General features: G+C 46.8%; 1 protein-coding gene across 1 annotated transcript in view; it reads left to right on the top strand.

The window, feature by feature from the left end:
• The window catches only part of PRELID3A (PRELI domain containing 3A), a 133,061-nt gene that overhangs the window by 84,224 nt on the left and 21,847 nt on the right, over positions 1–26,990 (top strand). Inside the window, exons 2-6 of the mRNA XM_063923431.1 lie at positions 1,855–2,023; positions 6,697–6,786; positions 7,432–7,502; positions 7,830–7,932; positions 10,331–10,418. Coding sequence (XP_063779501.1) covers positions 1,855–2,023; positions 6,697–6,786; positions 7,432–7,502; positions 7,830–7,932; positions 10,331–10,384 — 487 coding nt within the window. The 3' untranslated portion in view covers positions 10,385–10,418. The remainder of the gene's footprint in view (positions 1–1,854; positions 2,024–6,696; positions 6,787–7,431; positions 7,503–7,829; positions 7,933–10,330; positions 10,419–26,990) is intronic.

The raw sequence follows: 26,990 nt of genomic DNA, 5'->3' as shown, positions 1-26,990 counted from the left end.
ACATACTGTATGTAGCCATACTCATTTACTTACATACTGTATGTAGCCATACTCATCTTACTTACATAATGTATGTAGCCATACTCATTTACTTACATACTGTATGTAGCCATACTCATCTTACTTACATACTGTATGTAGCCATACTCATTTACTTACATACTGTATGTAGCCATACTCATCTTACTTACATACTGTATGTAGCCATACTCATTTACTTACATACTGTATGTAGCCATACTCATCTTACTTACATACTGTATGTAGCCATACTCATCTTACTTACATACTGTATGTAGCCATACTCATCTTACTTACATACTGTATGTAGCCATACTCATCTTACTTACATACTGTATGTAGCCATACTCATCTTACTTACATACTGTATGTAGCCATACTCATCTTACTTACATACTGTATGTAGCCATACTCATTTACTTACATACTGTATGTACAGTAGCCATACTCATCTTACTTACATAATGTATGTAGCCATACTCATTTACTTACATACTGTATGTAGCCATACTCATTTACTTACATACTGTATGTAGCCATACTCATCTTACATACTGTATGTACTGTAGCCATACTCATTTACTTACATACTGTATGTAGCCATACTCATCTTACTTACATACTGTATGTAGCCATAATCATCTTCTCGCGGCATGCTGCATGGCGTGTCAGGCTGTGACTATTTGTTGCCAAATGAATTCAATTAGGAATTAATGAAGCGATCTCCAGAAATCCCAACAGGCGAGAGGTAACTATGTACCACCTCTGCCCTACCCCCCAGCCCTCCCTTCCCACAACCTAACCCTAACATCTCCCCGGTGGTGCCTAACTCCCTGCAGCATAACCCCCTCAACCCCTCACAGCCTACCCCTAACCCTTCCGGGTGGCGCCTAAGCCTAACACCCCCCTTCCCCAGCCGTAACCCAAACCTGCCCGCTATACTTATGGTCGGGATGCCAGCTATTGAGATTCCGGCGTCAGTCTCATGACCCTGTCAGGATTCCCGCATCGACATTCTGATGGGTGTCAGGATTCCGGCGTCTGTATTCCAACTGCTGGGATCCAGACAGTCGGAATCTTAACCACATCCCCCCAGAGCATTTTATGGGAACAAATAATATGGGTGTGTTGTTTGTTGTGTGCAAGCTAGGACTGTAATAACCATAGGAAGAATTGGCCTTAGTGGATATAATGCAAGTTAGACCATACCTGCCCACTCTCCCAGAAGTTGTGGGAGACTCATGATTTTTTGGTTATTCCCCCGCACCCCTGGAAGAGTAGGCAGGTTGCTCACATCCTGCCCACTTCCTAGTGAAGAGGGCAGGATTGTAGTGAAGCGAGCAGGATCACTGTGCCATATAAAGGGGGCAGGGCTCAACATTTTGATTAGTGTAATTTTATCCGCTACCAGTGGACCCACGAATCTCAGCACTTTGCAATGGTGGTGTGCTAGAACACGTATGTACAGGGGTGAAATAGTGCATTGATGGGCCCATAACGAAATTTGGAAAGGGTCCCGATGATGTCACTGCAGTCTCCCAAGAAACCTACTGTGATCTCAGAAGTGCAGAGCAAGGTTCTCATGGCAGGAGGTGGGGGCAGTATTGCTGTCCTTTCTCATGTCTAGGCCCAATAGTGGCTACTGCATATGCACGTTACACCACTATTAGCTTGTACCCCTGTTATTTTTCCTGAAACTTGTCTTCTATAATTGGCTTCTGTGTGGTGATCAGTACAGTAATTAGCACCAGGAAAATGGAAAGGTGTGAGTGCACAATGTGCACTGATAACAGGGATCATTATAATATTTCTTGTTGTGTTTTTTTCTCATAGTCATCCATGGGATACAGTTATTAAGGCTGCCATGAGGAAATACCCTAATCCCATGAATCCTTGTGTAGTAGGGGTTGATGTTGTTGACCGGAATCTGGATACCCAAGGAAGACTACATAGCCATCGCCTCCTCAGCACGGAGTGGCGGCTGCCGAGCATTGTGAGGGCAGTAAGTACTGAGGTTTCTCCACTTTGTATCCTCCCTACAGGTAACCATACCAGTATATCATTTCAGTCACTCCATCCCACACAACAATCAGAAGACAGTGGGAGTGACGTAGAGTTGAACGTAGGCCTGTTGGCGTAGCATACCTTATATGGTTTCACAATGTGCATGCACAAAAACTGAGGGCATCATGTCAGCGTAAGTCCGGACTATGCAGGGTTAGACAACAGTGTAAATGCAGCTGCATGATGGCGTTTTTTTTTTTTTGCATCTAAAATAGGGTAGGTAGAAGTATACACTGATGATGATGAATAGTAGCAAGTGCGTACGCAGAGGGGGCGATCGTACTGCTAGATGTTATGGTCTGATATGTACATTTTTTCCATATACACAGTTCAGGAGCAACATTGGCCCAATTTCCAACCAACTTCTACACCAGGCCAGAGGACTTTATTCCAATACTAAATTACATTTCCCTGCTCCTTATTTAAAATAGCTACTATAAACTGTGTAATAGTAATGATGGTCTTGCAGTATAGGGACAAACAGATGATTCTGCCAGTCATGATGAGAACCTTGCAGTTTCTGCAGTAAAACTGCTGGTGATTTATATAATAACATAAAAACGTAGCACAGCTCTGACCCACCAATAAGGTATACAGAACTGTAATGAAGGGGGGCACAGGGGGTGAGTGCCCCAGGCCCCTCCAACTGGAGCACACTGCCAATGTGTCCTATCTGTGCGTTACCGCTGGTTGTTATAATAAATAGCAGTGGCAGCGGGACATCATGCAGGGAAAGAGGAGAGTGCTGCTGCTGATGCCTCCCTGGACCCTCCGCAGCACAGCACATGCATGATGTCCTGCTACCACTGTGCTCCTATATATTACAGCGGCCTGCAGTAGTGGACAGCTAAGAAGTGTTACGGCGGGGGGGAGTTGCACTAATTGACCCTCTGGGGGTGGTGCTGATAGGAGGGGGAGGGCTGGAGTAGTGTGGGTGCCTCCTTAAGTTTCCTGGACCCACTGAAAGCTTAATCCTGCCCTGAAGGTATCTTTTCTGTGTAGTAGAATCATGGAAAGTAATCAAAGTGGAGCTGTTATAAAGCTCGCTGGTCACTGAAATAAATCACATTACTTTAACACAGCGTAAAATCACATCTATAAATATCCCTATTTACTTCTTACTACAGGTTGAGCCTCCCATATCCAAATGCTAAGTATTTTGGATATCGGATATGTCTATGTTTTGGAATAATCGCATACCATAATGAGATACCTTGGGGTTGGATCCCAAGACTAAGCACAGAATGCATTTCTGTTTTATATGCACCTTATACACACAGCCTGAAGGGCATTTTATACACTACAGTATGTTTAATCATTTTGTGCATTAAATATAAACAATGGAATAAAAAGAAAAACACTGCGCTTCTTTGAGGAAAGAAATTAAAAACAAGTGAAGTGACATTGAATTCAATAAATTTATTAATATAAATTGATGTGTTTTTTTCTTTCTATATAAGCTATTTTAATATACACTGCTCAAAAAAATAAAGGGAACACTAAAATAACACATCCTAGATCTGAATGAATGAAATATTCTTATTAAATACTTTGTTCTTTACATAGTTGAATGTACTGACAACAAAATCACACAAAAATGATCAATGGAAATCAAATTTATTAACCCATGGAGGTCTGGATTTGGAGTCAAACTCAAAATTAAAGTGGAAAAACACACTACAGGCTGATCCAACTTTGATGTAATGTCCTTAAAACAAGTCAAAATGAGGCTCAGTAGCGTGTGTGGCCTCCACGTGCCTGTATGACCTCCCTACAACGCCTGGGCATGCTCCTGATGAGGTGGCGGATGGTCTCCTGAGGGATCTCCTCCCAGACCTGGACTAAAGCATCTGCCAACTCCTGGACAGTCTGTGGTGCAACGTGGCGTTGGCGGATGGAGCGAGACATGATGTCTCAGATGTGCTCAATTGGATTCAGGTCTGGGGAATGGGCGGGCCAGTCCATAGCATCAATGCCTTCGTCTTGCAGGAACTGCTGACACACTCCAGCCACATGAGGTCTAGCATTGTCTTGCATTAGGAGGAACCCAGGGCCAACCGCACCAGCATATGGTCTCACAAGGGGTCTGAGGATCTCATCTCGGTACCTAATGGCAGTCAGGCTACCTCTGGCGAGCACATGGAGGGCCATGCGGCCCCCCAAAGAAATGCCACCCCACACCATTACTGACCCACTGCCAAACCGGTCATGCTGGAGGATGTTGCAGGCAGCAGAACGTTCTCCTTGGCGTCTCCAGACTCTGTCACATCTGTCACATGTGCTCAGTGAGAACCTGCTTTCATCTGTGAAGAGCACAGGGCGCCAGTGGCGAATTTGCCAATCTTGGTGTTCTCTGGAAAATGCCAAACGTCCTGCACGGTGTTGGGCTGTAAGCACAACCCCCACCTGTGGACGTCGGGCCCTCATACCACCCTCATGGAGTCTGTTTCTGATTGTTTGAGTAGACACATGCACATTTGTGGCTTGTTGGAGGTCATTTTGCAGGGCTTTGGCAGTGCTCCTCCTGTTCCTCCTTGCACAAAGGCGGAGGTAGCGGTCCTGCTGCTGGGTTGTTGCCCTCCTACGGCCTCCTCCACGTCTCCTGATGTACTGGCCTGTCTCCTGGTAGCGCCTCCATGCTCTGGACACTACGCTGACAGACACAGCAAGTTTTCTTGTCACAGCACGCATTGATGTGCCATCCTGGATGAGCTGCACTACCTGAGCCACTTGTGTGGGTTGTAGGGAGGTCATACAGGCACGTGGAGGCCACACACACTACTGAGCCTCATTTTGACTTGTTTTAAGGACATTACATCAAAGTTGGATCAGCCTGTAGTGTGTTCTTCCACTTTAATTTTGAGGGTGACTCCAAATCCAGACCTCCATGGGTTAATAAATTTGATTTCCATTGATAATTTTTGTGTGATTTTGTTGTCAGCACATTCAACTATGTAAAGAACAAAGTATTTAATAAGAATATTTCATTCATTCAGATCTAGGATGTGTTATTTTAGTGTTCCCTTTATTTTTTTGAGCAGTGTATATAATCTGTTTAAAAATTGAAACATATATCAAATTTCTATATATAGCAGCCAAGAATCTGTAATAATAAACATAAAAGCATAAAACAGTAGTGTCAAACAGTCACCCCTTGATAATTGTGGATTCCACATCCATAGTAAAATGGTGATTAGTAATGATGTGTCCTGTTCCTTGAATATGACCTTGTGATGTAAGTCCAGTCACGTATTTTGGATGATGGGTCCTGGCTGTATGTTGCTGTCCGTGCTTGAGAAGTGGGATCCTATGATTGGTGGACGGCACCGCTGTGGCAGCAGGAGTCCCATGTAGCCGGATCTACAGCTGTATTGTGGATGGCCCAAGAATTTAAAATCCGTGTTCAGTATATAAACAGAGGTCTGGTTCAGGTCACATAGGGAGTCCAAACAAATTTGAAGATCAGATGGGAATCCAATTTGTATCCTGGGGTGTAGCTGGACTGACACGTTTCGCTGGGCGGGGGGGGTCCCAGCTTTGAAACGCTTCAAGCCAGCTGCATCCCGGGATACAAATTGGATTCCCATCTGATCTTCAAATTTGTTTGGACTCCCTATGTGACCTGAACCAGACCTCTGTTTATATACTGAACACGGAAGTTAAATTCTTGGGCCATCCACAATACAGCTGTAGATCCGGCTACAGGGGACTCCTGCTGCCACAGCGGTGCCGTCCACCAATCATAGGACCCCACTTCTCAAGCACGGACAGCAACATACAGCCAGGACCCATCATCCAGTTTGTGACTGGACTTACATCACAAGGTCATATTCAAGGAACAGGACACATCATTACTAATCACCATCTTACTATGGATGTGGAATCCACAATTATCAAGGGGTGACTGTTTGACACTACTGTTTTATGCTTTTGTTTTTTATTACAGATTCTTGGCTGCTATATATAGAAATTTTATATATGTTTCAATTTTTAAACAGATTATATATATCAAAATAGCTTATATAGAAAGAAAAAAACATCAATTTATATTAATACATTTATTGAATTCAATTTCACTTCACTTGTTTTTAATTTCTTTCCTCAAAGAAGCGCAGTGTTTTTCTTTTTATTCCATTGGTTATAATTTATGGGACTGACTCTCCCTGTATTTGACACAGCAGCTTGGTAATTAGTGCCCATTCTAGCGCCGGTCTTTGAAATACCATATTATTTCTTCCTTTTCTGCATTAAATATAGTTTGTGTACATTGAACCATCAGAAAGCAAATGTATTACTATTTCACCGACACTACAAAATTACGTATTTCATAATATTCTGTATATCGGAATATTGGGTCTGAGACACTCAACCTGTAGTAGTATAAATGTGACAATTTTTTAGTGACTGACCAATGGAAATCCTGCCACATGTGCAGCTGCAGACACATGATGTAGAGAAGACAATAAAACATTAAGTAGGATGGGAATATTAGGTCACCACAACCTGTACCCCGCCTATTAGAAATCCCAATCAGGCAATATCTAGTCATTTGGATTAGTTTTTATACCATTAAATAATTGGTCAGAACACAATTCCTGTGATTTGTTTCAGATTCTTGGGACCAGCAGAACGCTGACATACATTAAGGAACATTCAGTAGTGGATCCAATAGAGAAGAAAATGGTTTTATGTTCAACAAATGTGAGTGAAATGTTTACTTGATAATGAATTATATTATCCATTATCACTATGGGTGTCTGCACCTTCACCCTCCTTATACACAACATATCAAGGTATTGTCTACATTAGTTTCCAAATGGAACCACCACTGGATAAAATTGATCCTTTCTCCCTTTATAACTTAATTTTCTGGGTTGTGTCACCTGTGAGTCTCAGTACAAAGTGCCAGCTGATACTTGCGGTTCCACCTCAACCGGAAAGACACCTGTATTGCATGTTTTACCATGCAAAGAAGGACCCAAAGTGCAGAGCTTGCTGTAGTAAGCCCAATACAGGGCCTGGGCACAATGACTTCATGCTATTTTATGCCATCTGAAATAGTAACATTAGAATGCTCCAGCACTTTCTAGACATTTTATTAAATAGGGTGGAAGGGGTGAGGGGAGAATAAAATCCTCCTAGGTTCCATTAATACCTACTGTCTGTTTGGTGCAGTCTCTGGCACGGTGTACCTAAGGGCTTGTCAATGTGGTTCTTGGTGCCTTGCGGATCAATTTCTCTCAGAATTCTCTCAGACTGTTTATACAGTCCAGCGTCAGTGCATTAATATGATTACTATGGATAATTGTTATAGGTTATAAATATTTTCCTTGTCTTCTATTTAAGATTTCACTCACAAATTTGGTGTCTGTTGATGAAAGGTTGGTTTACACTCCTCACCATGAAAATCCAGACGAGTAAGTGGCCCAAAATATTGTAGTAGAAAGATAATAAATAATGATTAGTTATCTAATGGGGTTGATTATCCCATCTTTTTAGGGCTTACTTGTCTCTCTGCTTGTCCCTTTAAGTCATGAATTATATTGGGGTACAATGACAGTGCCAAATCTGTGATCAAGTAACAACAATTTATGTATTCACTGTTTTTATTATAGTAAATATAATTTACAAATTTATGGTGAATCTGCTTTCTGGTTACAAATATAACAATATATAGCTTCTTTTTTTTTTGCTGATTCCTTTTAAACATTGAGCATTGATTTTAAAATGGTTTCTCATTACAGGACAGTACTGATCCAAGAAGCCATAATTACAGTTAAAGGCGTCAGCCTAAGCAGCTACTTGGAAGGATTAATGGCTAACACAATTTCATCGAATGCTAGGAAGGTATGATGTGTGTGATACCTTAGAGGCAGGGTGGAAACTGGAATATAGTAGAGATGGGCGGGTTCGGATTTACTCGGTTCTTTATGCCAAAATTATCGCCATTTCTAATTTTCTGGATTTTTCTTATTGGCTAACCAAAACACGTGACGTCCAAGAGCCAATAGGGAGATTTGGGTAAATCAGAGTAAAACCGAACCCGCTCATCTCTAGAATATAGTTGTTTTTCAGACAGGCCATTATATGACTGCATAGAGCTTAAGGCATACTACGCCAGCTTGTACACTTTGCTGCATAAAACACACAGGGTAGTAAGTACAGTACAAATGCGCTATAACCAGATAACCAGTGCTACTTGACACTTATGTTGAGCCTCATTAGGTATAAAGCTGATAACGGAGAAAAAATAATTTTCTTCTGCATTATCTGAAAACATCTAACGATTTCACTGTGGCCATTCTATTGTATGATGACGGAAAATCATACAGATGCTATCAAAAAGGGTAAGCGCACTTGTAGCTTATCCACATATCGTCAGGATTACCCACAGCAGCTTCGGTGGCGTTCCGACTGCACATGAGAGGTCTCATGATGGTGAGACCTCAAGTATGCACAGTGGGCTGACCGGGAGGTAAAATACAGCTCAAGGCTGTTGTGCAGTCAGTCTGGCAGGGATCCCTGAAGAGGGGAGTTTTCTCCCCCCCCACTTTGAAGCGAGAGAAGTTAATACATCTCTGCGTTATTGCTTTTTGCTGCACCTTGATAAGAGGTAAAGCAGGAATAGCTGTGGCATCATGCTGAGTGCATCGCCCCCAAAGTGCTTTCCAAATCTTTTAAAAAAAATGTAATAAAGGAGTTTGTAAATTAAAAAATTCTACCATTGAAATACTGTTTTATTACTTAACTGTACAGAAGAAAGAAAGAAGAAAATTGTTCTTGTTCAATTCTGACAAACTACTATTGATTTGTAAGTATTTTTTAAAATATAAACCATAGCTACACCAAGCTGCAGGGCCAGACTGGACATTAGCTCTTCAGACAAATGCTGGAAGGGCCAATGGCCTGATGGGCCGGTCCGACCGCCCAGTACCCAGAGAAAAGGGCTGGCTGAGTAACTCCGCCCCCCAGCACTCTGCTCGACTGCCCTGCATACATATACAGAAGGGGGGGGGGGGGGTCGTGAGGCCAGGCCCCCATGACTTGTGGCACGCCCAAACGTGGCCGCCAGGGCTAATTTAGACTCCCAGTCCACAACTACCAAGCTATATAGTGTCCTCGATTTTGTTCTCCAGTCAACCCACGTCTGCCCCTGGCACTATTATTGCAGCAAGTTTCCTTAATACCTGCCACAAATAAACATAGTAGCAAACGTTAACAATTTTAAGGTAATTACAGTAATCATTTTTGATAACTGGAATATATAGAAGAATACTACTCCATAGCACACGTTTTATTTTATATTTGTTGTTTATATATGTTGGAGTCTACAATGTTGTGTAGAGAAACTTTCTAAAACAACAGTTCATCAACTTGGTGCAATAGGGTTTAATAAACTAAGTGTCACTTTCAAACTTCCCAAACACAGTAATACCCCTTTTCCACTGCCGCCTAAACCCGGGTTATTGCCGTGGTAACTTGGGTCTCAGCTCGGTGGAAAAGGGTTAATCTGGGTCTAGTGACCTTGTAATCCAACCTGTGGTCTCGGGAAGGACCCAGGTTAAGGGGCAGTGTAAATGGTAAACCGAGTCGTCTGACCCGGCTCCCGTTTAAAACATGGAGAGGACAGTGATGCACCTGGCTACTTCCTGCAGCGATGACACAATCTGGGGTGGGGCCAGTGATATCAGGGGCGGAGCCGGAGTCTTGAATATTGCCGAGACTCCCGGTGCCACTACACCTGTGTTCAGTGTAAATGGCTCTGACACGGGAATAATCGGGATCATAGCTTCGGTGGCTGTCCCGGGTCTGAACTGTGTTCCAAATTTCAGGTCAGACCCGGCACTTAAGTGGAAAAGAGGTATTAGTGAGAAAATTATAATAGCAGAGTGAACAAACCTTTATAAAGACACAGCTGCACCATGTACATGGACAAAGTGTTTGTTCAAAAGCTAAGAATGTAATCAGTTATCTTTAATTGGGTTTACCATACCATCCCTTTAAACCAGGACACTCATGAATTACACAGGTTCTATGGCTGATTAAACCAGGCGAAATGCAGGCTTGAAGTCAGCAGCCCCAGAACCTTTGTAAATCATAGGTCCAGGTTTAAAGGGTTTAGTATAGTAAGCATTAGTATGGGTATGTGTGGTTTCTAAGATGTTTCTAGTACTGCCTATTACATATGTTCTCCGATATAGAGTCTTTCATATTTACATACTGAACATGTTCTGTATTACTCTAGGGGTGGGATGCAATTGAATGGATCATTCAAAATTCTGAGAGCACAGTAAGCTGACAGTGTCTGCCTCTGATGTTTATACTAACTAGAGGTAGCTATACAACTCTTATTTGCATTAAATCTTCCTTATATCTGAATAGAATGTGAATGTTTGCTTGTAAAGACATATCTTGGTAATTTCTCTGACGTCCTAAGTGGATGCTGGTACTCCGTAAGGACCATGGGGAATAGCGGCTCCGCAGGAGACTGGGCACAACTAAAGAAAGCTTTAGGACTACCTGGTGTGCACTGGCTCCTCCCACTATGACCCTCCTCCAGACCTCAGTTAGAATCTTGTGCCCGGCTGAGCTGGATGCACACTAGGGGCTCTCCTGAGCTCCTAGAAAGAAAGTATATTTTAGGTTTTTTATGTTACAGTGAGATCTGCTGGCAACAGGCTCACTGCAACGAGGGACTAAGGGGAGAAGAAGCGAACCTACCTAACTGGTGGGAGTTTGGGCTTCTTAGGCTACTGGACACCACTAGCTCCAGAGGGATCGACCGCAGGACCCGACCTTGGTGTTCGTTCCCGGAGCCGCGCCGACGGCCCCCTTACAGAGCCAGAAGCAAGAAGTGTTCCGGAAAATCGGCGGCAGAAGACTTCTGTCTTCAACAAGGTAGCGCACAGCACTGCAGCTGTGCGCCATTGCTCCTCATGCACACCTCACACTCCGGTCACTGATGGGTGCAGGGCACTGGGGGGGGGGGGGGCGCCCTGAGGGCAATATAAACACCTTGGCTGGCAAATCATCACAATATATAGTCCCAGGGCTATATATGTGATAAATTACCCCTGCCAGAATCCATGAAAAAAGCGTGAGAAAAGTCAGCCGAAAAAGGGGTGGGGCTATCTCCCTCAGCACACTGGCGCCATTTTTTCTTCACAGTGCAGCTGGAAGACAGCTCCCCAGGCTCTCCCCTGTAGTTTTCAGGCTCAAAGGGTTAAAAAGAGAGGGGGGGCACTAAATTTAGGCGCAATATGTGTATACAAGCAGCTATTAGGGGAAAAATCACTCAGTTATAGTGTTAATCCCTGCATTATATAGCGCTCCGGTGTGTGCTGGCATACTCTCTCTCTGTCTCCCCAAAGGACTTTGTGGGGTCCTGTCCTCAGTCAGAGCATTCCCTGTGTGTGTGCGGTGTGTCGGTACGGCTGTGTCGACATGTTGGATGAGGAAGGTTACGTGGAGGCGGAGCAGAGGCCAATAAATGGGATGTCGCCCCCTGTGGGGCCGACACCAGGGTGGATGGATAGGTGGAATATATTAACCGACAGTGTCAACTCCTTACATAAAAGGCTGGATGACGTAACAGCTGTGGGACAGCCGGCTTCTCAGCCCGCGCCTGCCCAGAAGTCTCAAAGGCCATCAGGGGCTCAAAAAACGCCCGTTACCTCAGATGGCAGACACAGATGGCGACACGGAGTCCGACTCCAGTGTCGACGAGGTTGAGACATATACACAATCCACTAGGAACATCCGTTGCATGATCTCGGCAATGAAAAATGTGTTACACATTTCTGACATTAACCCAAGTACCACATAAAAGGGGTTTTATGTTTGGGGAGAAAAAGCAGCCAGTGTTTTGTTCCCCCATCAGATGAGTGAATGAAGTGTGTAAAGAAGCGTGGGTTCCCCCGATAAGAAACTGGTAATTTCTAAAAAGTTACTGCTGGCGTACCCTTTCCCGCCAGAGGATAGGTCACGTTGGGAGATATCCCCTAGGGTGGATAAGGCGCTCACACGTTTGTCAAAAAAGGTGGCACTGCCGTCTGGGGATACGGCCACTTTGAAGGAATCTGCTGATAAAAAGCAGGAGGCTATCCTGAAGTCTGTATATACACACTCAGGTACTATACTGAGACCTGCATTTGCCTCAGCATAAATAGTGCTGCTGCAGCGTGGTCTGATACCCTGTCAGATAATATTAATACCCTAGACAGGGTTAATATTTTGCTAACATAGAGCATATTAAAGACGTCGTCTTATATATGAAGGATGCACAGAGGGATATTTGCCGGCTGGCATCCAGAATTAATGCAATGTCCATTCTGCCAGGAGGGTATTAGAGACCCGGCAGTGGACAGGTGATACTGCCTTTAAAAGGCACATGGAGATTCTGCCTTATAAGGGTGAGGAATTGTTTGGGGATGGTCTCTGGGACCTCGTATCCACAGCAACAGCTGGGAAGAAAGAATTTTACCTCAGGTTTCCTCACAGCCTAAGAAAGCACCGTATTTTCAGGTACAGTCCATTCGGCTTCAGAAAAGCAAGCGGGTCAAAGACGCTTCCTTTCTGCACAGAGACAAGGGAAGAAGGAAAAAGCTGCACCAGACAGCCAGTTCCCAGGATCAAAAATCTTCCCCCGCTTCCTCTGAGTCCACCGCATGACGCTGGGGCTCCACAGGTGGAGACAGGTGCGGTGGGGGCGCGTCTCGGGAACTTCAGGGACCAGTGGGCTTGCCCACAGGTGGATCCCTAGGTTCTGCAAGTAGTATCACAGGGATACAGGCGGGAGTTCGAGGCGACTCCCCCTCGCCGTTACCTCACATCAGCCTTGCCTGCTGCCCTCGGAGAAAGGGAGGTAGTACTGGCGGCAGTTCACAAGCTGTACTTCCAGCAGGTGAAATCAAGGTACCCCTCCTTCAACAAGGCCGGGGTTACTATTCCAGAATGTTGTGGTACCTAAACCAGACGGTTCGGTGAGACCCATTCTAAAATTGAAATCCTTGAACACTTATATACGAAGGTTCAAGTTCAAAATGGAATTGCTCAGGGCGATTATTGCAAGCCTGGAGAATTTCATGGTATCACTGGACATCAAGGATGCTTACCTTCATGTCCCTATTTACCCTCTTCACCAGGAGTACCTCAAAATTGTGGTACAGGATTGTCATTACCAATTCCAGACGTTGCCGTTGGTCTGTCCCCGGCACCGAGGGTATTTACCAAGGTAATGGCCGAAATAATTATCCCGTACTTGTACGATCTCCTTATAAAGGCGAGGTCCAGGGAGCAGTTGTTCGTCAGAGTAGCACTATCTCGGGAAGTGCTACAACAGCACGGCTGGATTCTGAATATTCCAAAGTCGCAGCTGGTTCCTACGACGCGTCTACTGTTCCTGGGTATGGTTCTGGACACAGAACAGGATAAAAAGGGTTTCTCCCGGAGGAGAAGTCCAAGGAGTTGTCGTCTCTAGACAGAGACCTCCTAATACAAATACAGGTGTCGGTGCATCAATGCACGCGAGCCCTGGGAAAGATTCGCCAGGTCCCATGCAAGGATCTTCCAGTGGGATCTGTTGGACAAGTGGTCCGGGTCGCATCTTCAGATGCATCGGCGGATAACCCTGTCTCCAAGGGCCAGGGTGTCGCTGTTGTGGTGGCTGCAGAGTGCTCATCTTCTAGGGGGCCGCAGATTCGGCATACAGGACTGGGTCCTGGTGACCACGGATGCCAGCCTTCGAGGCTGGGGGGCAGTCACACAGGGAAGAAACTTCCAAGGACTATGGAAAAGTCAGGAGACTTCCCTACACATAAATATTCTGGAACTAAGGGCCATTTACAATGCCCTAAGTCAGGCTAGACCCCTGCTTCAACACCGGCCGGTGCTGATCCAGTCAGACAACATCACGGCGGTCGCTCATGTAAACCGACAGGGCGGCACAAGAAGCAGGATGGCGATGGCAGAAGCCACAAGGATTCTCCGATGGGCGGAAAATCATGTGTTAGCACTGTCAGCAGTGTTCATTCCCGGAGTGGACAACTGGGAAGCAGACTTTCTCAACAGACACGACCTCCACCCGGGAGAGTGGGGACTTCATCCAGAAGTCTTCCAAATGATTGTACACCGTTGGGAAAGGCCACAGGTGGACATGATGGTGTCCCGCCTCAACAAAAAGCTGCAAAGATATTGCGTCAGGTCAAGGGACCCTCAGGCGATAGCTGTGGACGCTCTGGAAACACCGTGGGTGTACCAGTCGGTGTATGTGTTCCCTTCTCTGCCTCTCATACCCAGGGTAATGAGAATAATAAGAAGGAGAGGAGTAAGAACTATACTCATTGTTCCGGATTGGCCAAGAAGAGCTTGGTACCCAGAACTCCAAGAAATTATCTCAGAGGACCTATGGCCTCTGCCGCTCAGACAGGACCTGCTGCAGCAGGGGGCCTGTCTGTTCCAAGACGTACCGCGGCTGCGTTGGACGGCATGGCGGTTGAACGCCGGATCCTGAAGGAAAAGGGCATTCCGGAGGAAGTTATCCCTACGCTAATTAAAGCTAGGAAAGAAGTGAACGCAAACCATTATCACCGCATATGGCGGAAATATGTTGCGTGCTGTGGGCCAGGAAGGCCTCAACGGAGGAATTTCAGCTAGGTCGATTTCTGCACTTCCTACAGTCAGGGGTGACTATGGGCCTAAAATTGGGTTCCATTAAGGTCCAGATTTCGACTCTATCGATTTTCTTCCAAAATGGAACTGACTTCACTGCCTGAAGTTCAGACTTTTGTTAAGGGAGTGCTGCATAGTCAGCCCCCGTTTGTGCCTCCAGTGGCACTGTGGGATCTCAACGTGGTGTTGGATTTCCTGAAGTCGCATTGGGTTGAGCCACTTAAATCCGTGGAGCTAAAATACCTCAAGTGGAAAGTGGTCATGCTGTTGGCCTTGGCGTCGGCCAGGCGTGTATCAGAATTAGCGGCTTTATCATGCAAAAGCCCTTATCTAATTTTTTTATATGGATAGGGCGGAATTGAGGACTCGTTCCCAATTCCTTCCTAAGGTGGTATCAGTTTTCATGTGAATCAACCTATTGTGGTGCCTGCGGCTACTTGGGACTTGGAGGATTCCAAGTTACTGGACGTAGTCAGGGGCCTGAAAAATATATGTTTCCAGGACGGCTGGAGTCAGGAAAACTGACTCGCTATTTATCCTGTATGCACCCAACAAGCTGGGTGCTCCTGCTTCTAAGCAGACTATTGCTCGCCGGATCTGTAGCACGATTCAACTTGCACATTCTGCGGCTGGACTGCCGCACCCTAAATCTGTAAAAGCCCATTCCACGAGGAAAGTGGGCTCTTCTTGGGCGGCTGCCCGAGGGGTCTCGGCTTTACAAATTTGCCGAGCTGTTACTTGGTCGGGTTCAAACACTTTTGCAAGAGTCTACAAGTTTGATACCCTGGCTGAGGAGGACCTAGAGTTTGCTCATTCGGGGCTGCAGAGTCATCCGCACTCTCCCGCCCGTTTGGGAGCTTTGGTATAATCCCCATGGTCCTTACGGAGTCCCAGCATCCACTTAGGACGTCAGAGAAAATAAGATTTTACTCACCGGTAAATCTATTTCTCGTAGTCCGTAGTGGATGCTGGGCGCCCATCCCAAGTGCGGATTGTCTGCAATACTTGTATATAGTTATTGCTTAACTAAAGGGTTATTGTTGAGCCATCTGTTGAGAGGCTCAGTTATATTTCATACTGTTAACTGGGTATAGTATCACGAGTTATACGGTGTGATTGGTGTGGCTGGTATGAGTCTTACCCGGGATTCAAAATCCTTCCTTATTGTGTCAGCTCTTCCGGGCACAGTATCCTAACTGAGGTCTGGAGGAGGGTCATAGTGGGAGGAGCCAGTGCACACCAGGTAGTCCTAAAGCTTTCTTTAGTTGTGCCCAGTCTCCTGCGGAGCCGCTATTCCCCATGGTCCTTACGGAGTCCCAGCATCCACTACGGACTACGAGAAATAGATTTACCGGTGAGTAAAATCTTATTTTATATTTAAAATAAACGATGCTAAAATAGAACAGGAACAACGCGTGTGATGACATTTGTGTGTTTCAGTTAAACAGTAGTCATTTTGCTACACATTTTCCTACAGTATTTCATTTTAAATAAATTTAAACCCTGTGGAAAGAAAACATTGCTTCCTTTTCATACATCTTTTGGTATTATCACGTGTTACGTTCTGACTGAGGATCATTGACATTGGCCTATAATGCTGTCACCACAAATTCATTTTCAACTTACAATACATGGCCAAAAAGTTACCTCCTGAATAAAAAATAAATAAAAAAAAGATTATAAAAGAATATCTTTTTGTATGGCTGTTGGTGAATAAGAAATCCTTACATAAGAGATGCTTCCTTCAGAGGTTGTTGCTTGTGAATTCCAAAGGCTCCACAGTAGCAGAACTACAGGGTGTGCAGCTGCAACAGTGTCTGGACATTAGAGAGGCCCAGCAGAGCCGGCTGTTCTTTCAAAATAGCATAGTGAAGTCCTCTTCTGAGAGTAGAGGTCAGTTTAGGCATACAGGTTTCCTGACAGGAACTCACATCATTGCTTTGTACTGTCGTTAACATCTAGATGCCCAGATTGGCAAAGTGTCATTCTAGTCCATTGAGCCTGTTGAGCCATCTCTTATGGCTCTGAGCCACATGCTCCTGATCTCACTTTTTCTCTGCTTTGTTATAAAGCAGAGAAGAAGACCCAACGGGAAGAGCCGGCATCTACATCACTTGACCTCCGCTGCATAAAGCAGAGTGATCTTGCCGTACAGTCAGCCAGAGGATGGAGTGTAGTGTATTCTGTACCAAATGCTCTCTCTCCTTATACTGTGGCTTCCACATGTAAAGGTAAGTAGGCTTCGACTGTAAAATACCCAGTGAGGGGGCATGAGGAGGGCAGCTGTAAAATACCCAGTGAGGGGGCATGAGGAGGGAAGCTGGATAGGTCTGAGAAGCATGGGGGGATGTGAAGTCTTAGGGACATGTAGGGAGGTCTGAGTATCATGTGGTAGCATGTGAGACATTCTGGAGCATGTTAAGGGCATGTGGGGATCTCAGAACACAGCTTTAGAACACATAAGGACAGAGGTGCTTGTGGTGGTCTGAGGGCATTTTAAGGCAAGTGATCACATGGAGACATTTAGTGCCAAGTGGGTTCATGGTGGGATATTTAGAAGCAAGTGGGAGGTCTGAATATCATGTTTAGAATTTTGGACCATGTAGACAACTTTTGGGAGGATTGATGTGGGTGTGCTAAGATTGGTTTGGGACTGTTTCTTCAATCTTGAAATTAAGGCTAAAGTGTGGCCCTTCAGGTATATTAGGTTGTCGTAGTCTAGCCCCTTCCACTTCAAACCAGTGACGTGCGGTGAGGTCAATGGCTTGGGAGGCACTGGCTAGTATCAGAGCCAGATTTACTGCATATACAGTACCACACCTTCCCAGTAATATTCAGGAATATGGCACATGTGCAATAGAGAGCAAAGACTCCAGAGTCTTTATTTTCACTGTGCGACACTATCGTCCTGAAGTTGTCACCGGGAAGATGGCGCTGTGGAGGTGGAGAGACCAATTTTTCCATATAAAGTTAAGTATACTCAGGAGGAGGGGGAGCGGCAGACCTGGGCTCCCCGCCATGCTCCTCCAGCAAGCCCACAGTACTGTACAGCAGGACCCCTGTATCTGGATAAACCTGATCATTCACATGGGATGTAGTCACGTCGTCGGTGGTCGGGATCCTGGCGGTCAGGATAGCGACGCCGGAATCCCGACCGCTTGAAATGCCGATAGTGGGAATACCGACTAACAGGGACTATTCCCACTCATGGGTATCCACGACACCCATAGAATGGGAATAGAACCTGTGGTGAGCGCAGTGAGCCACCGAGCCCACCGTGTGACAAGTGCAGTGAGCCCGCAAGGTGCTTCATTGTGCTCTCCCCCCTGCCAGCATTCTGGCGGCTGGGATCCTGGCATCAGTATTCTGACCGCCAGGATCCCAGTCGCTTGCATACCATACCCAACGCATCAACACAGCAGAGCCGGAGTACACTGCAGTATCCATTCTACTGACACCTGTGTATTATCACCACACATACAAAGGAGGAGTAAGAAGCACACACGTAATACATACTATAATACTGTGTATAGCATATAATCTATCACCCTGTATACAGTGCATCCAGAAAGTATTCACAGCGCTTCACTTTTCCCACATTTTGTTATGTTACAGCCTTATTCCAAACTGGAATAAATACATTTCTCTGACGTCCTAGTGGATGCTGGGGACTCCGTAAAGGACCATGGGGAATAGCGGCTCCGCAGGAGACTGGGCACAGCTAAGAAAGAATTAGGACTACCTGGTGTGCACTGGCTCCTCCCACTATGACCCTCCTCCAGACCTCAGTAAGAATCCTGTGCCCGGCTGAGCTGGATGCACACTAGGGGCTCTCCTGAGCTCCTAGAGAGAAAGTATATTTTAGGTTTTTTATTTTACAGTGAGATCTGCTGGCAACAGACTCACTGCAGCGAGGGACTAAGGGAAGAAGAAGCGAACCTACCTAACTGGTGGTAGCTTGGGCTTCTTAGGCTACTGGACACCATTAGCTCCAGAGGGATCGACCGCATGGAACCGGCCATTGGTGTTCGGTCCCGGAGCCGCGCCGCCGGCCCCCTTACAGAGCCAGAAGCAAGAAGAATCCGGAAAATCGGCGGCAGAAGACATCAGTCTTCACCAAGGTAGCGCACAGCACTGCAGCTGTGCGCCATTGCTCCTCATACACACTTCACACTCCGGTCACTGAGGGTGCAGGGCGCTGGGGGGGGGGGGGGGGGGCGCCCTGAGAAGCAATAAATACACCTTGGCTGGCAAATATATCACAATATATAGCCCCAGAGGCTATATATGTGATAAATACCCCTGCCAGAATCCATAAAAAAGCGGGAGAAAAGTCAGCCGAAAAAGGGGCGGAGCTATCTCCCTCAGCACACTGGCGCCATTTCTCCCTCACAGCTCCGCTGGAAGGAAGCTCCCTGGCTCTCCCCTGCAGTCTACACTACAGAAAAGGGTAAAAAAAGAGAGGGGGGCACTAAATTTAGGCGCAATATACATATAGCAGCTATTAGGGGATATAATTTAGTTAATCCCTGATTTATATAGCGCTCTGGTGTGTGCTGGCATACTCTCTCTCTGTCTCCCCAAAGGGCTTTGTGGGGTCCTGTCTTCTGTCAGAGCATTCCCTGTGTGTGTGCGGTGTGTCGGTACGGCTGTGTCGACATGTTTGATGAGGAGACTTATGTGGAGGAGGAGCAGGTGCCTATAAATGTGTTGTCACCCCCTGCGGGGCAGACACCGGAGTGGATGGACTTGTGGAAGAAATTACGCGAAAGTGTCGACTCCTTACATAAAAAATTTGACGACATGCCAAATGCGGGGCAGCCGGCTTCTCAGCCCGTGCCTGCCCAGACGTCTCAGAAGTTATCAGGGGCTCTAAAACGCCGGCTACCTCAGATGGCAGACACAGATGTCGACACGGATACTGATACCAGTGTCGACGACGAAGAGACTAATGTAATGTCCAATAGGGCCACTCGTTAGATGATTGAGGCAATGAAAAATGTTTTACACATTTCTGAGGTAACCCCAGGTACCACAAAAAAGGGTATTATGTTTGGGGAGAAAAAACTACTAGTAGTTTTTCCCCCTTCTGAAGAATTGAATGAAGTGTGTGAACTAGCGTGGGCTTCCCCCGATAAAAAAATCGTAATTTCAAAAAAATTACTAATGGCGTACCCTTTCCCGCCAGAGGATAGGTCACGTTGGGAAACACCCCCTAGGGTGGATAAAGCACTTACGCGCTTATCAAAAAAGGTGGCACTGCCGTCCCAGGATACGGCCGCCCTAAAGGAACCTGCTGACAGAGAGCAGGAGGCTCTCCAGAAAGCTATATATACACACACTGGTATTATACTGAGACCAGCTATTGCCTCAGCATGGATGTGCAGTGCTGCAGCTGCATGGTCAGACTCCCTGTCAGAAAACATTGACACCCTAGACAGGGACACTATATTGCTAAACGTAGAGCATATTAAAGACGCTGTCTTTTACATAAGAGATGCACAGAGGGATATTTGCCGGCTGGCATCAAAAATAAGAGCACTGTCCATTTGGAGAGGGTTATGGACCCGGCAGTGGACAGGTGATGCAGATTCCAAAAAGCACATGGAAGTTTTGCCTTATAAGGGTGAGGAGTTGTTCGGGGATGGTCTTTCAGACTTAGTGTCCACAGCAACAGCTGGGAAGTCAGCGTTTTTGCCACATGTTACCTCACAACCAAAGAGAGCGCCGTATTATCAGGTGCAGTCCTTTCGCCCCCAAAAGAGCAGACGGGGTAGAGGCGCGTCCTTTCTGCCCAGAGGCAGAGGTAGGGGAAAAAAGCTGCAGCATACAGCCACTTCCTAGGAACAAAAGTCCTCCCCCGCTTCTTCTGCTAAGTCCGCCGCATGACGCTGGGGCTCAGCAGGCGGAGTCAGGTACGGTGGGGGGCCGTCTCAAAAACTTCAGCAATCAGTGGGCTCGCTCACAGGTAGATCCCTGGATCCTTCAAGTGGTATCTCAGGGGTACAGGCTGGAATTCGAGACATCCCCCCCCCCCCCCGCCGTTTCCTCAAATCTGCCTTACCAACGACTCCTTCAGAAAGGGAGGCTGTGTTAGAGGCAATTCACAAGCTGTATTCCCAGCAGGTGATAGTCAAGGTGCCCCTACTTCAACAAGGACGGGGTTACTATTCCACAATGTTTGTGGTACCGAAACCGGACGGTTCGGTGAGACCCATTTTAAATTTGAAATCCTTGAACACATATTTAAGAAAATTCAAGTTCAAGATGGAATCGCTCAGGGCGGTTATTGCAAGCCTGGAAGAGGGAGATTACATGGTATCTCTGGACATCAAGGATGCTTACCTGCATGTCCCCATTTACCATCCTCACCAGGAGTACCTCAGATTTGTGGTACAGGATTGTCATTACCAATTCCAGACGTTGCCGTTCGGCCTGTCCACGGCACCGAGGGTATTTACCAAGGTACTGACCGAAATGATGATACTCCTTCGGAAAAAGGGAGTTTTAATTATCCCATACTTGGACGATCTCCTGATAAGGGCGAGGTCCAGAGAGCAGTTGTTGGTCGGCGTAGCATTATCTCAGGAGGTGCTACACCAGCACGGTTGGATTCTGAATATTCCAAAGTCTCAGCTGGTTCCGGCGACACGTCTACTGTTCCTGGGGATGATTCTGGACACAGTCCAGAAAAAAGTGTTTCTCCCAGAGGAGAAAGCCGAGGAGCTGTCGTCTCTAGTGAGAGGCCTCCTGAAACCAAACAGGTGTCGGTGCATCATTGCACGCGAGTCCTGGGAAAGATGGTAGCTTCCTACGAAGCGATTCCATTCGGCAGGTTCCATGCCAGAACCTTTCAGTGGGACCTGTTGGACCAATGGTCCGGATCGCTTCTTCAAATGCATCGGTTGATAACCCTGGCTCCAAGGACTAGGGTGTCTCTGCTGTGGTGGCTGCAGAGTGCTCATCTCAGAGAGGGCCGCAGATTCGGCATACAGGACTGGGTCCTGGTGACCACGGATGCCAGCCTTCGGGGCTGGGGGGCAGTCACACGGGGAAGAAACTTCCAAGGACTTTGGTCAAGTCAGGAGACTTCCCTACACATAAATGTTCTGGAACTTAGGGCCATTTACAATGCCCTAAGTCAAGCAATGCCCCTGCTTCAAAACCAGCCGGTTCTGATCCAGTCAGACAACATCACGGCTGTCGCCCATGTAAATCGACAGGGCGGCACAAGAAGCAGGACGGCGATGGCAGAAGCCACAAGGATTCTCCGATGGGCGGAAAATCACGTGTTAGCACTGTCAGCAGTGTTCATTCCGGGAGTGGACAACTGGGAAGCAGACTTCCTCAGCAGGCACGACGTCCACCCGGGAGAGTGGGGACTTCATCCAGAAGTCTTCCAACTGATTGTAAACCGTTGGGAAAAGCCACAGGTGGACATGATGGCGTCCCGCTTAAACAAAAAGCTAGAAAAATATTGCGCCATGTCAAGAGACCCTCAGGCGATAGCTGTGGACGCTCTAGTGACACCGTGGGTGTACCGGTCGGTTTATGTGTTCCCTCCTCTTCTTCTCAAACCCAAGGTACTGAGGATAATAAGGAGAAGAGGAGTAAGAACTATACTCATTGTTCCGGATTGGCCAAGAAGAGCTTGGTACCCGGAACTTCAAGAAATGATCTCAGAGGACCCATGGCCTCTGCCGCTCAGACAGGACCTGCTGCTGCAGGGGCCCTGTCTGTTCCAAGACTTACCGCGGCTGCGTTTGACGGCATGGCGGTTGAACACCGGATCCTAAAAGAAAAGGGTATTCCGGAGGAAGTCATTCCTACGCTTATTAAAGCTAGAAAAGATGTAACCGTACAACATTATCACCGCATATGGCGAAAATATGTTGCGTGGTGTGAGGCCAGGAAGGCCCCAACGGAGGAATTCCAGCTAGGTCGATTTCTGCACTTCCTACAGTCAGGGGTGACTATGGGCCTAAAGCTGGGTTCCATTAAGGTCCAGATTTCGGCTCTGTCGATTTTCTTCCAAAAGGAACTGGCTTCACTGCCTGAAGTTCAGACATTTGTCAAGGGAGTGCTGCATATTCAGCCTCCTTTTGTGCCTCCAGTGGCACCGTGGGACCTCAACGTGGTGTTGGGTTTCCTAAAGTCACATTGGTTTGAGCCACTCAAAACCGTGGATTTAAAATAGCTCACGTGGAAAGTGGTCATGCTTTTGGCCTTGGCTTCGGCAAGGCGTGTTTCAGAATTGGCGGCTTTGTCATGTAAAAGCCCCTATTTGATTTTCCATATGGATAGGGCAGAATTGAGGACTCGTCCCCAGTTTCTTCCTAAGGTGGTATCAGCTTTTCACTTGAACCAACCTATCGTGGTGCCTGCGGCTACTAGGGACTTGAAGGACTCCAAGTTACTGGACGTAGTCAGGGCCTTGAAAATTTATGTTTCCAGGACGGCTGGAGTCAGGAAGACTGACTCGCTATTTATCCTGTATGCACCAAACAAGATGGGTGCTCCTGCTTCAAAGCAGACTATTGCTCGCTGGATTTGTAGCACAATTCAGCTTGCGCATTCTGTGGCTGGCCTGCCGCAGCCTAAATCTGTAAAAGCCCATTCCACGAGGAAAGTGGGCTCTTCTTGGGCGGCTGCCCGAGGGGTCTCGGCTTTACAACTTTGCCGAGCTGCTACTTGGTCAGGGGCAAACACGTTTGCAAAATTCTACAAATTTGATACCCTGGCTGAGGAGGACCTTGAGTTCTCTCATTCGGTGCTGCAGAGTCATCCGCACTCTCCCGCCCGTTTGGGAGCTTTGGTATAATCCCCATGGTCCTTACGGAGTCCCCAGCATCCACTAGGGCGTCAGAGAAAATAAGATTTTACTCACCGGTAAATCTATTTCTCGTAGTCCGTAGTGGATGCTGGGCGCCCGTCCCAAGTGTGGACTGTCTGCAATACTTGTATATAGTTATTGTTAACTACAAGGGTTATTGTTGAGCCATCTTTTGAGAGGCTCTGTTGTGTTCATACTGTTAACTGGGTATAGTATCACGAGTTATACGGTGTGATTGGTGTGGCTGGTATGAGTCTTACCCGGGATTCAAAATCCTTCCTTATTGTGTCAGCTCTTCCAGGCACAGTATCCTTACTGAGGTCTGGAGGAGGGTCATAGTGGGAGGAGCCAGTGCACACCAGGTAGTCCTAAATCTTTCTTAGCTGTGCCCAGTCTCCTGCGGAGCCGCTATTCCCCATGGTCCTTACGGAGTCCCCAGCATCCACTACGGACTACGAGAAATAGATTTACCGGTGAGTAAAATCTTATTTTTTTCCCCTCAAAATTCTACACACAATACCCCATAATCACAACATGAAAAAAAGTTTTTTTTGAGGTTTTTGCAAATTTATTACAAATAAAAAACTAAGAAATCACATGTACATAAGTATTCACAGCCTTTGCTCAATACTTTGTTGATGCACCTTTGGCAGCATTTTAAGCCTCAAGTCTATTTGAATGTGATGCCAGAAGCTTGGCACACCTATCTTTGGGCAGTTTTGCCCATTCCTCTTTGCAGCACCTCTCAAGCTCCATCAGGTTGGATGGGAAGCGTCGGCGCACAGCCATTTTCAGATCTCTCCAGAGATGTTCAATTGGATTCAAGTCAGGGCTGTGGCTGGGCCACTCAAGGACATTCACAGAGTTGTCCTGAAGCCACTCTTTTGATATCTTGGCTGTGTGCTTAGGGTCGTTGTCCTGCTGAAAGATGAACCGTCGCCCCAGTCTGAGGTCAAGAGCGCTCTGGAGCAGGTTTTCATCCAGGATGTCTCTGTTCATTGCTGAATTCATCTTACCCTCTATCCTGACTAGTCGCCCAGTTCCTGACGCTGAAAAACATCCCCACAGCATGATGCTGCCACCACCATGCTTCACTGTAGGGATGGTGTTGGCCTGGTGATGAGCGGTGCCTGGTTTCCTCCAAACATGACACCTGGCATTCACGCCAAAGAGTTCAATCTTTGTCTCATCAGACCAGAGAATTTTGTTCCTCATGGCCTGACTAGGGCCCTTCTCCCCCGATCGCTCAGTTTAGACAGCCGGCCAGCATCCTGGAAGAGTCCTAGTGGTTCCAAACTTCTTCCATTTACGGATGATGGAGGCCACTGTGCTCATTGGGATCTTCAAAGCAGCAGATTTTTTTCTGTACCCTTCCCCAGATTTGTGCTTCGAGACAATCCTGTCTTGGAGGTCTACAGACCATTCCTTTGACTTCATGCTTGTGTAAAAGTTGACAATATTTAAAACCAGTGCAATTGTTAATGTAACCGGACGCAACTCTGCGTCAATTAGCGTACGGCACCTCCTGTGCTATAAATACGCAAGCTCAAACCTGTGAGCGTATGGACGCAACTCCGATGAGGAGAAGTGCAACACTTTACCTTAAATAAACACGTTACAAGTGTACTGCGCTCCAACCCGCAAACATTTAATAAAGAGAAAAGGGGAAAACAGATACAGAATGCAGTAACAATTGATCAAATAATAAACACAAATATATAGACAAATGCAAGTACAATATAATACACCAATAAGGACTTACAGGTAACAGACCAAATACATACGCAGGCGCCCCTGAATCCAGGCCACAGTCGTCAACAGATAACTGCGATGATTTGAGATTGGAGATCTAATGCTTACTGTGACCTGTCCTATATTTATACAGGATTTCCAACCCCCACCGTGCAGTGGGGGATGCACTGCTACAATTGGTCAGTAAAGTACTCAAATCTTGATAGTCCATTGGTCCCCTTCAAAGGTATTGTCATCAGGAATGCGACTGTTACTGTCCTAAGGGTTTCACTAGACAACTAGGACTCATTTACGGACTCACTGCAGAGAGCAACCAAGTACCGATTTCTCTGACGTCCTAAGTGGATGCTGGGGACTCCGTAAGGACCATGGGGAATAGCGGCTCCGCAGGAGACAGGGCACAAAAGTAAAAGCTTTAGGATCAGGTGGTGTGCACTGGCTCCTCCCCCTATGACCCTCCTCCAAGCCTCAGTTAGATCTTTGTGCCCGGCCGAGAAGGGTGCAATCTAGGTGGCTCTCCTAAAGAGCTGCTTAGAGTAAAAGTTTTGTTAGGTTTTTTATTTTCAGTGAGTCCTGCTGGCAACAGGCTCACTGCAACGAGGGACTTAGGGGAGAAGAAGTGAACTCACCTGCGTGCAGGATGGATTGGCTTCTTAGGCTACTGGACACTAGCTCCAGAGGGACGATCACAGGTACAGCCTGGATGGGTCACCGGAGCCGCGCCGCCGACCCCCTTGCAGATGCCGAAGAGAGAAGAGGTCCAGAAACCGGCGGCTGAAGACTTCTCAGTCTTCATGAGGTAGCGCACAGCACTGCAGCTGTGCGCCATTGCTCTCGGCACACTTCACACCAGCGGTCACTGAGGGTGCAGGGCGCTGGGGGGGGCGCCCTGGGCAGCAATGAAAGTACCTATGCTGGCTAAAAATACATCACATATAGCCTCTGGGGCTATATGGATGTATTTAACCCCTGCCAGGTTGTCAGAAAAACGGGAGAAGAAAGCCGCCGAAAAGGGGGCGGGGCCTATTCTCAGCACACAGCGCCATTTTCCTACACAGCTCCGCTGCTAGGAAGGCTCCCAGGCTCTCCCCTGCACTGCACTACAGAAACAGGGTTAAAACAGAGAGGGGGGGCATTTTATGTGGCGATATTATTATATATTAAGATGCTATAAGGGAAAACACTTATATAAGGTTGTCCCTGTATAATTATAGCGTTTTGGTGTGTGCTGGCAAACTCTCCCTCTGTCTCCCCAAAGGGCTAGTGGGGTCCTGTCCTCTATCAGAGCATTCCTTGTGTGTGTGCTGTGTGTCGGTACGTGTGTGTCGACATGTATGAGGACGATGTTGGTGAGGAGGCGGAGCAATTGCCTGTAATGGTGATGTCACTCTCTAGGGAGTCGACACCGGAATGGATGGCTTATTTAGGGAATTACGTGATAATGTCAACACGCTGCAAGGTCGGTTGACGACATGAGACGGCCGGCAAACCAATTAGTACCTGTCCAGGCGTCTCAAACACCGTCAGGGGCTGTAAAACGCTCATTACCTCAGTCGGTCGACACAGACACGGACACTGACTCCAGTGTCGACGGTGAAGAAACAAACGTATTTTCCATTAGGGCCACACGTTACATGTTAAGGGCAATGAA

The sequence above is a fragment of the Pseudophryne corroboree genome, chromosome 5 (genome assembly GCF_028390025.1).
Source record: "Pseudophryne corroboree isolate aPseCor3 chromosome 5, aPseCor3.hap2, whole genome shotgun sequence".
Lineage (NCBI taxonomy): Eukaryota > Metazoa > Chordata > Amphibia > Anura > Myobatrachidae > Pseudophryne > Pseudophryne corroboree.
Note: the sequence above shows the minus strand (reverse complement) of the source record. Positions and strands in the feature narration are given on the sequence as shown.